The sequence below is a fragment of the Colletes latitarsis genome, chromosome 2, assembly GCF_051014445.1.
Source record: "Colletes latitarsis isolate SP2378_abdomen chromosome 2, iyColLati1, whole genome shotgun sequence".
In the NCBI taxonomy this organism is placed as follows: Eukaryota; Metazoa; Arthropoda; class Insecta; order Hymenoptera; family Colletidae; genus Colletes; species Colletes latitarsis.
This window is the reverse complement of record NC_135135.1, coordinates 27,251,979-27,264,437: the sequence shown is the minus strand read 5'-3', so window position 1 is coordinate 27,264,437 and position 12,459 is coordinate 27,251,979. Positions and strand designations below refer to the sequence as shown.

Here is a 12,459-nt window from a genome sequence, read left to right as displayed (position 1 = left end):
TCGACGTAGAACAAAAATTTTGAATCGTTCTGGAAAAATTATTTTCCGTTGCGGGGGTCGATTACAATCATTTTTGGTCATTACACATACCCTCGAAATCCTACGCATTTTCGAGAAAAAAATTCAGTACTGTTGAAGCTTTAAACGTTAATAACTTTTTAATGAAGCTTCCACCAACAAATTGGTATTCTTGATTTTCCCATGGGTGACCGAACACTTTATTCATCTAATCGAACATAACCTAACTCGTAACTCGTATGTTCCCTAAACGAAAAATGTGAGCAGGTTTGAAGAAACACACAGAAGTATTTTCTTTGGCACTTTATTGACGCAAATGTAACAATTTCACGGAATACAGTATGTACAATTACTTAAAGTAATATGGCGCATCAGAGAACAGGACGAGAACGTAAATGGAAACGAGATGTTCGCGAGACGCACCAGATTTTAGGTTAGTTTCGTTACCATTATGCCCGCGAACGCTCGTCTCCTTTTACGTTAACTTCGAGGATGGTTGCACGGATGTCGGCGTATCACCGACACACACACACTGGCGGGTAAAAAAATGTTAAAAAAACAAAACAAACAAAAAAAAAGGATTGAAAATAAACAAATAATATGCACCTACGCGATACTCGCTGAGGCTCCACGCGATGGTTATTAGTAATAAATTAAAGTACTTATACGTAGAAATGCTGTAATGTATAAAATGCCACTCGAGGTAATTTCGCTGTAACGCGAGAAACTGTGAATGAACGATTGTCGTTGAGCGTTCGAGCGACGTTCAAAATGGAGGAAAATTACAAACGCACCGTGTTGCACCTCGAGACAGGCAACACTACGAGTTTATCGAGCGTCGATATTTATTATGGTAATCATCACCGAACTTACGGGATGTCTCACACAGGGATGGGCAAATTCTATTTAATAAAAGTATTCGTATCACGAGTACCTTACAAATTTATATTCCGTTTGCAATCGAATGCTCTCTGTACTCTATAAATTATCGATTTAAACATTTCATTACGCAATTGAATTTAAGGGGTTCTTAAAATTGAATACATTCCCTGAAACCAAAAATTAACGAAACCCTACCTACATTCGTAAATTTATTGAGAGATTCATGAATGTTTATAAAAGTAATAAAAAAAAAAGATAAAAAATTCATACATTTATAAATCGTTTACGAACGAATAACGTACTTTGTAAATGTTCGTCTGTTTATAAAAAAAAAAATTGAAATATAAACACCGCTCTTGATTATCATACAGACGCGATCCGAAGCGATAATGTATTTTTTATTCATCGATGGAATTGAATGCGAATGTCTTTTGCTAATTGAATATCGAACACAAAGTAATGTATTCGATACTCGACGACGGATCCCAATACAAATTACACGAGTATTTAATATTCAACAGCAAGAACGAGTACAAAATACGAATGAACGTCGATCGTTACGAAACTCGATATATCAAGTTGACATAAAGAACACGTGTATTCTAGATATATTTAAATTACAAAATTATTTAAATATGCCCATCCCTGGTCTCGTACAAGGCACCGCAAAATCTAGGCACTTGCGTACGTCAGCGATCGTCGTAATCGACCGGACGTGACTTAAAATCGTTTACAATCTACAAACTGCACCATTGTCGTAAACTAACCCACAGAACGTCGCGCGATCCCCGTCATCAATACTTTTTCTTGTATTTTCGATACCTCTCTTCCACGGACTGTCTGTGCATCTGATTTATAAGATCGTTCGGCACGTACCACAGTTTTTCCGCGTTGCTGAGGAGAGCTTCCGTCACCTGGCAGCAAACAGCGGCCATATTGACCTGAGCAGTAAGATCGGTACGATCACGGGGATGAACGTACCGCGGTGGAAACAGGGACGGTGCCACTATCATCGCTACGTTATGGATCGACATTTTGTTTGACGCTTGATTCTCGACGACCACGTTCAAGAACGTCACCAACGCTTTCAAGGTACAACGATGCTCTATTGGTAACAATAGCACCAGCAAATTCAACGAGTACGATAACTCTTGGCGATCCTTCACTACTAAACAAAGGGAAGGAGAACAACGTGTAAGTACTTATTCATCGTTCGTTCGAGCACAGACATGGTATACGAGTAGACCTTTCACCCTATGGACTTTCGTGATTTGAGCAGCCTCTTCTCATGAATGGCGGTCAGTTGAGAAACTATTCACTGAATTAATATTTATGGCCAAACAACTGTATTGTGTGTCTACTCGTACACCTCGTCTGTGGTTCGAGTATCGTTTGCTTACCATGACTTTGGTAGAAAGCGTCGATCAGCTCGATGGTGAGCAACGGTTGCGGCAGATCGCGAACCAATTTCTTTAAAACCGCCGACAAGTCGTGAGACGACATGCGCTTGAACAGCCTATCCATCTCTTTGGGTTTGCTATAGAAATCCGTTTCCAACTGCATGCATATCGCCTCGACCTGAACACACAGCCAGCCCAACAGAATTTATACGAAAGGAACGAGACGCGCGACGACCGGCCGGATATCGCGATTATTTTAAAAACGCGTACGTACTTTTTGTTTGTGTCCCCCGACGCGAAGAATTCCCTCTTCCTTCACGCCGCGTTTCGTCAATTCGTTAAGGATCTTTTGGAACACTAGCGGTATATTGCTCTCCTCGGACGTCAACTGGCTATCGCGAAGCAACAGAGTCGATAACGAAGCGCCGAATAAGTTCCCAGCTACGAACACAGTAACGTTAATCGCGTGTCAAGAGATCTATGTTCGGTGATCGATCATCGATCGTCTATGCGAACCTTTCGTTCGACGTTTGTTCGGTTTACGTTTCTTCAACGGTACGTTATATTTATCGAAGACTGCGGTCAATTCGAGCCACAACAGTGGCTGCAACCTGGTCAGGTCTCGTTGCGACAACGTTTCGACCCCTATCCGTCTCTCTGCGTCGTCCGACGCAAGAGTTTCCGGCGCCCATGGCTGCGACCTTACTTCGTTCGCTCTGCACACTTCCTCGAAACTCAAGTGCCCATGGGACGACGTGCGATTCAGAGGATGCGTTATCAGACCCTCGTCCGCCGGTCTCGTCAAACCGTACAAGCTGCTGTGGCTTCGAGTAACCGTCGCATGGCTGCCCGAGTTTCTCCTAAAATTTCATCCAACGACATTAACATGACCGCAAACTTGACAATTCGACATACGTAAAATTGTTCAGCGTTTACCTTAACGTCGAATCCTTGGATATGTTTAACTTCTCGATGGACTCGTTGCCCAAACTCGTGTTCGCCACTTCGCTGGGATCGCTACCGCTACGCCTTTGTATAGTCGGCCTCGAAACGTGTATAGTTCCTAACCTGTGATATCCTGTTAGCTGAATACCTTCTGCAATTGAACGTATCGTTTGCGTGGATCGAGTTCCACCTACAGTGGCTCACAGTCGAAATGTGCCCGCCTGATGATTTTCGAACGAACGATGTACAAACACGGTACGTTGCGATTCGAAAATCACCGTGTGGCCGATTTCGACTACGAATCACTGTAATTAAATTCCATTACGAGCTATACGATGGTCCAGTACCTGAATCGTTCGCGACGTCTCCGCGTAACCAGTTCCCAGCGCGTCTGAAGATTTCTTGGACGGGCAATGGCGTCGGCGGGGGACCTGGCGCCGTGTGCACGGTTGTCGACGGTGCGCTGGGAGTTCTGCGCACCGTTTCTTTACCTTCGTTCGATGCTCGTTGAAATACCGACACGAAGTTCGGTACGGCGGTGCTTTGGAAAAGAAAGGATAATTATTTATTTTAAAACGCATTCGAAGGGGAAAGGTCATCGAGTTTTTCAGAGTAAAAAGAACCCATACGTAATATTATACAAGGTCTTGGCTCTGCTACTTAAACTTGTCAGTCTTATCTACCTAATCCCACTTTAAACATAGCGATAATTTATCGCTTAAACATCCTGTTTAAATGAATAATCTACTAATAAACCAGCGGTTGTAGACTGTTAAAAGGATTAATAGTATCATGTTCAACGCAAGATTTATTGCATAAGTTTTATCTGTGGAACTGGCAGACCCATTATTATTACGCTTTGTACTACAAATATCATTAGCCTTGCAACGTAATTCGTTGTTTAAATATATCGTAGCAAAGGTAAAAGGTCTCTGAAAGGTCCCGATCGCAATTACGCTCAATGACCTTGCTTCCTAGCATGTTTCAAGATCGTCGAAGCGCGGGATTCTTACTTTGTATAATGCGTGTCGACAACGGTGACCGTCGATGGCGATGGTGGCGAGGCATTCTCTGGCGTCGCACCTGGAATGGAATCTAAAGAATCAGGCGTAGCGCTGCGCGACCTTGTCCCCGTACTGGACGCCTAAGGTAGTAACAAGAAACAATTTACTGCTTTATCGTTTAGTCTTGCGACATCGCGTCGATCGTGATCCGTACCTCTACGTCTTTGAAAACGTCTCGAATGTCTGGCTTGCGAACCCGCTGTCGCTGATTAAAACGCTGTTTCACGGTGTGATTAAGAGATCTAACGCGACGTTTCACCGCCTCCGCTTGCGCTCGCGATAAGGGACGCAGCGCTGCGCCCAGTTCTTCCGGTTGCACTTCCTGTCCAGCTTTCCACGCTTCGGTCAGCTGACCCAGCCCTGCTGTACGCAACCACTCTGCCTCTTCCTCCCCGTCTAAAACGACCAACGTTCATTGTTCTTTGAAACGATCATTGCCAAGTTGAAGTCCATATTAACAAAGAAAAGTACCGTCATAGCTACGTGGACACTCTTCTTCCAGATAGTTATCCAAGAGCTTCCATTCCTCCCAATAATCCAGTAGGTTATTATCACCGTCTGTGTATGTACCTTCCCCCTGTGGCCTCTCCATAGCTCCCAAATCTCCACGGCTCCAAAGTGTCGTTTCTCAAGCCTGGACAACTTAGATTCGCAATTTAGAGGCAGTTCTCATCGATATCTGAAATAATATCTTGATGTTAATTTCCAAGTCACCTTAATCGGTCTGACGCGGTGCCTTTTGTTCTCGATCTATCTACGATAATTCGAAAAGATAAAAGCGGCGATTATCGATAAACGTACGCAAACGAGAATTAAAAGCATCAACCGCGCAAACAGCCACGCGTACGTGACAACAGTAGTTGAATCTTTAGTACGATAATCTATTTAAGCGAGATAATCATTTTTCCAAAGTGGGACGCAAATCGAATTAACATACGCATCGCCTCGAGGAAGCATCGCTGACACGATTGAATAACGACGGTACGGAAAAGTCGCGCGAAACGCAAACAAATAAATATTGAAATGGATTCCAACGGCGCGCGAGACGAACGCGTGATTTCCATATCGAATAAATGCAAACCACAGCTGCACGTAAGCTGGTTACGCGAAACGTATATACGAAGAATCCGGGGGGAACTTTACGAGTCTAACCTCCTCGTAGCGAACCGTTTTACGCGCGAAACAAAATTAACGATGGATTCGTGAATGAAGTGGGTACGTACCTTTCCGAACAGGCTTGTTCCGTGTGTGGTACACTAACGTCAGCACGATCATCTTATTCCCAAAATAAATTCTAAATTGGCGACCACCGACGTAGCACGACACGGCACGCGCACAAAGGAAGTGCCAGATACGATTTTTTTTCACGAGCTTGACAGATTTACGCGCGAACAATATTTCGAGGCTGTCCACTATTTCCGAGAACTAATATATTCCGTGCGCGACTTCGAATCGCGCCCATCGCGAGCGAGACCGCCGATTCGTCGACCTAAATACGACATAACGAGCCTGCCTCGGAAGTACGACGAACGGATTCGCGTCTTTGCGTAACTCCCGCTTCTACGGGCTTCACTTACGTTGAGAATAAAAGAGAAAGATGAAAATAAGAAGAAGGTGAGAACGTGCGAACAACGCAACCTGTTGCTGACGCATATACGACTCCCACCTCTGTCTGTATTACACTGATTCACGTTATTGTTGTTTTCAAGCTGACACCTGCGCCTCTCGTTTTTTAGGCGACGTCGGTTAACACGCAACGCCACCAGATGGCCACGAATCACGATTGATTCGTATCCCCCGAACGTTTGTGGCGTTGCCTCCCATGCTCGCCACTAGAGGGGTCGCGCTCCCACAAGCGCTTGACCCCCCCGTTGCTATATATAGGGTGTTCGGCCCTCCCAGGGAAAAATTTTAATTGGGGATTCTACAGGTCAAAATAAGACGAAAATCAACAATACCAATTTGTTTGATGGTGGCTTGGTTAAGAAATTATTAACGTTTAAAGTTCCGCCCGTACTGAATTTTTTTCTCGAAAGTGAGTAGGATTTCGAGGGTATGTCTATTCACCAAAAATAATTGCAATTGACCCCCGCAACCGAGAATAATTTTTCCAGAACGACTTGAAACTTTTCAATTTCGCCGAAAAATTTCACACCTCGAATTTTTTTCTCGAAACTGGGTAGGATTTCGGGGGTATATCTATTCATCAAAAATAATGCACCGTCCTCTAAAGCATCGTCCTCGACGATAAAATACCCGAGTTTGTCAAGAAGTAGTACTCTATTACCTGAAACTCTTGAAGGAGAGCAGTCAGTTTACCTTTGTCGGCTTTCCGAAACACTACAAGCTCACGTACATACGCGTGATCTGTCATCTCTGGTATAAACCAGAGATGCCAGACGAAGCGCCGAGTGCACCGTGGACACGTCTCATGGGAGTTAAGAGAGGCAGGCTCACATTTGCCTTCTCGCTTTTGAACAACTGAAATCCGACTGCCCAGCTATTTTTACTTGCCTTTCCTAAAGTTTACTGGACATTACTGGACTCTGCAAATTACTCCTGGTTTCTATTTGCCTCTGATGACCTCTGATGACCAGTGCTGACAAAAGTACAGAACTCCCGACAACTTTTTACACCATACAGCGACTGTTACTGACTGCTCCTGATTACTGCTTGCCTCTACTGGACTCTGCTGACCATCGCTTATATTTCTGACAACCTATAACGATTACTACTGACTTCTGCTACCCTCTGTTGGTCTTTGCTGATCTCTGTCAGCGTGTGCGTGTCTCTGCTGAACTTTCCTGGCCTCTGCCGAACGCTACTGACCACTGCAGGTATTTCTGATAATCTATTACGATTAATACTTACTACTGCATGCCCCTACAAGTCTCTGCTTGCCTTTGCAGCTTTCTGCTGAACACTGCTGACCACCCCTGATGCTTCTGACATCATATAACAATTACTACATGCTACTGTTCGCCCCTGCTGATCTCTGCTTGCCACTGCATGCCTCTGCTCGTCTCTGCTGACCGCTGCTGACCACCTCTGATGCTTCTGACAACATATAACGCTTACTACTTGCTACTATTCGCCCCTGGTGATCTCTGCTTGCCACTGCTGGCCTCTGCTGACCACCGCTTATATTTCTGGCAACGTACAACGATTACGACTGGCTACTGTTAGTCTCTCCCAGCCTCTGCTGACCACTGCTGACCACTCTTGGCATTTCTGACAACGTATAACGATTACAACTTGCTACTGCTCTCTGCTGACCGCTGTTGACCACTCCTGTTACTTCTGACAACGTATAACGATTACGACTGGCTACTGTTAGTCTCTCCCAGCCTCTGCTGACCTCTGCTGACCACCCCCGATGCTTCTGGCAACGTCTAACGATTACAACTTGCTACTGCTTGCCCCTGCTAGTCTCTGCATGCCTCTCCATCCCTCTGCTGACCTCTGCTGGCCCCTACTGACCACGCTGACCTTTGTTAACAACTTCTAACATGATGTACATGTATTAAAACTTTGTATAATGTAAATCTATGACAATAAATGATATAATTTCAAAGAATTCTATGTGTTCCCATCACTTTTACCTTTCTTTTCTTCTTCCCATTATTCCCTTAGTTATAAGAAACCGTTTCTCTACTTAAAACTGGAATTCCAAAGTGCCCGGAGCGTTTTCTGAAATGCCGGTGACCTTGACCCACTTTCGAAACTGGGTCAAGGCCAAATCCGGATTCCCAAAGCGCCCAGAATTTTTCTAAGATTCGATGGCCTTGACCTACTTTCGAAATTGGGTCAAGGCCATCCGGATTTCCAAGCCGGCCGGAAGATTTCTGAAATTTCGAATGGCCTTGACCCACTTTCGAAATTGGGTCAAGGCCATTCGGATTCTCGAAGCGGCCGAAAATTTTCTAAAGTTCGGATGGCCTTGACCCACTTTCGAAATTGGGTCAAGGCCATTTGGATTTTCGAAGCGGCCAGAATTTTTCTAAGATTCGAATGGCCTTGACCCACTTTCGAAATTGGGTCAAGGCCATTTGGATTTTCGAAGCGGCCGGAATTTTTCTAAGATTCGAATGGCCTTGACCCACTTTCGAAACTGGGTCAAGGTCAAGGTCAAATTCGGATTTCCAAAGTTCCCGGAACATTTCTAAAATGCTGGTGAACTTGCAAAGAAGGTGGTACGCATCTTATAGGTAAGAGAATGATTTGGAGAGGAAAAGGACGGTAAAAAATGATGAGAACACATTGAATACTTTGAAATTATATCATTTATTGTCATAGATATACATTATACAAAACTTTAATACATATAAACATATTATATTATATTATATCATGTGACAAGTTGTCAGCAACGGTCAGCAGTGGTCAGCGATGGTCAGCTGACGTCGGGAGATGTTGGCAGAGGCCAGCTTAGGTCGGGAGATGTTGGGAGAGGTCAGCAGAGGCTGGCAGTAGCCAGTAGTAATCGTTGTACGTTGTCAGAAATATAAGCGGTGGTCAGCAGTGGTCAGCAGAGGCCAACGGAGGCCAGCAGAGGCATGCAGAGGCAAGTAGAGTCCAGCAAGGGCAAGCAGTAGTAAGTTGTAATCGTTATACGTTGTCGGAAGTATCAGGAGTGGTCAGTAGCGGTCAGCAGAGGCCAGCGGAGGCAGGCAGAAGTCAGTATTAATCGTTATACGTTGTCAGAAATATAAGCGGTGGTCAGCAGAGGCCAGCAATGGCTGGGAGAGGTTGACAGTAGTCATTGGTAATCGTTATACGTTGTCAGAAGTAACGGGAGTGGCCAGTAGCGGTCAGCAGAGGCCAGCGGAGGTCTGTAGGAAAATTCAAAAGTACATGTAGCCGTATCTTGTACCTCGTACTTTTTAATCGTATACTTCAGGTAAAAAGGGGCATAACTGTGTAAAACAGTTTTATGACATTACCTGCTAATTCAAGTTAGCCACCATTAGAGGCATGTAGAAACCAGCAGCGGTCAGCAGAGGCCAGCGGAGGCTGGCAGAAGTCAGTAGTAATCGTTATACGTTGTCAGAAATATAAGCGGTGGTCAGCAGAGGCCAGCAGAGGCTGGGAGAGGCTAACAGTAGCCAGTCGTAATCGTTATACGTTGTCAGAAGTATCAGGAGTGGTCAGTAGCGGTCAGTAGAGGCCAGCGGAGGCAGGCAGAAGTCAGTATTAATCGTTATACGTTGTCAGAAATATAAGCGGTGGTCAGCAGAGGCCAGCAATGGCTGGGAGAGGTTGACAGTAGCCATTGGTAATCGTTATACGTTGTCAGAAGTAACAGGAGTGGTCAGTAGCGGTCAGCAGAGGCCAGTGGAGACCTGTTGACGGGAGGTCGGATATTAGTTGTTCAAGAGCGAGAAGGGAAGTGTGAGCCTTTCTCTCTGGACTCCCACGAGACGGTCCGAACTTACTTTGGGCAGCTTCGGTGAATCGAGAAAGAGGGCATATGTCATTTTGCCTTTGTCGACCCTCCGAGGTCTTTGCATATTTGGAATCTCGAGTCGTGATTCTCGACTGCCCAGGCATTTTTACTTTTCGACCTGTGTAGGCGCACATAAGCAAAGTACCCATAATGGAAACAAAATTTTGTAAAATTTATTTTACGGAAATACACGTTTTAAGACCCCCTGATTATATTTTAATTATTGAAAAAGAAGAAATTTTTTTTATTATTCCCATATATGAGCGTACATATGTGTATTATTAATACGTTTGAGTATTAATTACTATCGCTAGAAGATACCTCAATCCTTTACTTTCAAAAATAGTTCACTGTCTTCGAGTCTAGATGGCACTTCAAGCATAAAAAGAATATATTCAACTATCGCGTTGAGACCAGAGAAATGAGATATCTACGAAGCTATCTGTTCTGAATCCAAGTTACAAAAAAAGGTGAAAATCATCAGCCTGTAAAAAATATATAACTTTCTTTCTTTTATTTAGAATTATTACAGAATCTTGATACAATCGTTAACAAAAGGCAACTTCCAAACGAGAACGCATGCGCATTACGAATATAATGATCCGAAAAAGAATCCGTGAAATGGATGTATGTCGAAATGTGATGACTACACAATCCAAAGATACGTGAACTCATGTAACTATTATACGTTTAACTTCGATTAGCACGATTACCCCATCCGCGTCTATGCGTGTCTTTATATTCGTCCATGGCACGTAATTGTCTCAGCGTCTCGGGATCATCGTCTTCGAGCAATTCTTCCTTTTTGATATCGTCAACATCGTCATCGTTCGTACCGCTGCTTGCCATGTCTTGTAAGGACTTGGAATTCATTTGATTTCGTTTCGATGGATCTGGCCAGCTTTAAGAAACACATTCAAAGAGTTAATATACATCGATGGGAGCAATTATATGGTTCCAGTTCTTCTATACTTACTCTCCATCTTTCACCCGTTGCTCGTAAAACTCTTGAACAGTAAAAACAGGCAAACTAGGGTAACCAGCTCCGTACACTTTCTTTTGTGCTTCGTCTCTAGTGATAACTATCGGTTGCAATTTGGGAGCAGGAGGTTTACGCTTTTCCATAGCTTGAGAAGCCATAGTTTCGGACTTTCCCGTTTTCTTCATGTGCTCCAGAATTGGCTTTTCCGCCGCTAACGAGCTCAGTTCTTCTAACGTGAGATTTACATACAATTTTGTCATAGCTATGAAATATTCCCTCTTTACCTCGTCGTCTATGTTTGGATTCAACATATTCTTTTGAAGAACCGATAAACTTGATTCTAATTCCTTCTGCTCCTTGTACCTTTCCAATTTTGTATTTCTTCTACATACCTGTGAAGTACCGAACGGTCAAACATTTTTTGGAAGCTCTTTTCTCGACAATTAACCGTAAATAATAGACATACCATTTCTGTAACTAATTCCGCGTTCGATCTAGCTCTCCTTGAAGCACTCTCCTTCTCATTGACTGATTTAATATCCGGTATATCGACGTCGGTCAAACCATAACTTTTAACGCGTTTCAGAAAATCCACAAAGTATATTTCAGCGACGTTAACGATGTGCATTCTGTCGTTGGTATTGCAAGAAAGTTTTGTGGTTAGCTTGCCGAGGAATGCTGGCAGCAAGAAATACTTTATGTTCTCTGTAGCGACTTCTTCGAAAGTTTCATTGTGACTGAACATATCCACGATGGAGACCAGTTTCGTACAATCCTCCAGCATACGCATGACTCGTCTAACGTTGGCCTACCGTGAAACAATAAAAGTAATAAAATAATAAAAGAGTGCATCGAAGAAGCACGAACGTTTTAATTGAAATCGTTAAAAGCGAGGAGGGATTTAGGCAGAAAACAATACCTGAACATTTGCACTGTTCGTGGATTCCTCTGTTTTATTTATTTCGTTGAAAAGTTCGACCGCCTTGTCGAATAATTCCGACAACGTTGACGTATCCATTGCATCGTTCCCTGAACTCAACGACGTTTCGTCTGACATGTTCAATACTTTCACAGATTACTTTCCCGGTACTTGCAAAATGACACTACTGCACACAAAACAAATCTTCTTATCGAAGGTTATGGACACTGAGACAGAGATGCCAAATTGAGCGCCGGATGCACTACTCACAATATGTCAGATGACGCGATCGTGAGCTCGTAGAGTTTTGGTCGAGAGAGTCGTCCAAGTTGCGTGAAATAGTTCGTTATTTTCAACGATAGATGGCGCTTATTTTCCGACCTCAAACCCTCTGGTGCTAAAACGCCCAAGTTTGTCGTGGTATAATTCGTTACCTTCAACGCTAGATGGCGCTTATTTCCCGACCTCAAACCCTCTGGTGCTAAAACGCCCAAGTTTGTCGTGGAATAATTCGTTACCTTCAACGCTAGATGGCGCTTATTTCCCGACCTCAAACCCTCTGGTGTTAAAACGTCCAAGTTTATCGTGGAATAGTTTGCCAGTTTCAACTATAGATGGCGCTTATTTCCCGACCTCAAACCCTCTGGTGCTAAAACGTCCAAGTTTGTTGTGGAATAGTTTGCTACTTTCAACGATAGATGGCGCTTATTTCCCGACCTCAAGCCCTCTGGTAGCATTTTGGTGGAGAATATGTACAAATCACAAAAATATTCTGAAAGGTACATCAGGCTTGCTAAGAGGAA

At 43.8% G+C, this 12,459-nt stretch overlaps 2 protein-coding genes across 2 annotated transcripts; both read right to left on the bottom strand.

The window, feature by feature from the left end:
• Positions 1-304: 304 nt before the first annotated feature.
• Positions 305-5,963, bottom strand: Conu (Rho GTPase-activating protein conundrum). Its single transcript, XM_076783896.1, has 10 exons — positions 5,533-5,963; positions 4,781-4,988; positions 4,464-4,705; positions 4,259-4,389; positions 3,593-3,786; positions 3,237-3,396; positions 2,817-3,160; positions 2,575-2,741; positions 2,301-2,478; positions 305-2,068 (listed from the first exon to the last, which is right to left on the bottom strand). Exons 2-10 carry the CDS (start codon positions 4,899-4,901, stop codon positions 1,695-1,697), a joined length of 1,911 nt encoding a protein of 636 aa, XP_076640011.1. The 5' UTR covers positions 4,902-4,988; positions 5,533-5,963; the 3' UTR covers positions 305-1,694.
• Positions 5,964-10,245: 4,282 nt separating this feature from the next.
• Positions 10,246-11,971, bottom strand: Tap42 (immunoglobulin binding protein Tap42). The gene is made up of 4 exons (XM_076776558.1): positions 11,657-11,971; positions 11,204-11,545; positions 10,732-11,129; positions 10,246-10,656 (listed from the first exon to the last, which is right to left on the bottom strand). Exons 1-4 carry the CDS (start codon positions 11,792-11,794, stop codon positions 10,446-10,448), a joined length of 1,089 nt encoding a protein of 362 aa, XP_076632673.1. The 5' UTR covers positions 11,795-11,971; the 3' UTR covers positions 10,246-10,445.
• Positions 11,972-12,459: the final 488 nt, after the last annotated feature.

What these genes read in the sequence shown, in the direction of transcription:
- Tap42 (XM_076776558.1), bottom strand. Translation starts at nt 11,794, where the DNA reads ATGTCAGACGAAACGTCGTTGAGTTCAGGGAACGATGCAATGGATACG. An exon ending in CGAACAGTGCAAATGTTCAG is followed by an intron (nt 11,546 to 11,656) that starts GTATTGTTTTCT and finishes GTTTCACGGTAG; the next exon opens with GCCAACGTTAGACGAGTCAT. An exon ending in CGGAATTAGTTACAGAAATG is followed by an intron (nt 11,130 to 11,203) that starts GTATGTCTATTA and finishes GGTACTTCACAG; the next exon opens with GTATGTAGAAGAAATACAAA.
- Conu (XM_076783896.1), bottom strand. Translation starts at nt 4,901, where the DNA reads ATGGAGAGGCCACAGGGGGAAGGTACATACACAGACGGTGATAATAAC. An exon ending in GTCGACACGCATTATACAAA is followed by an intron (nt 3,787 to 4,258) that starts GTAAGAATCCCG and finishes TCTTTTCCAAAG; the next exon opens with CACCGCCGTACCGAACTTCG. An exon ending in CGCTTTCTACCAAAGTCATG is followed by an intron (nt 2,069 to 2,300) that starts GTAAGCAAACGA and finishes CCCTTTGTTTAG; the next exon opens with TAGTGAAGGATCGCCAAGAG.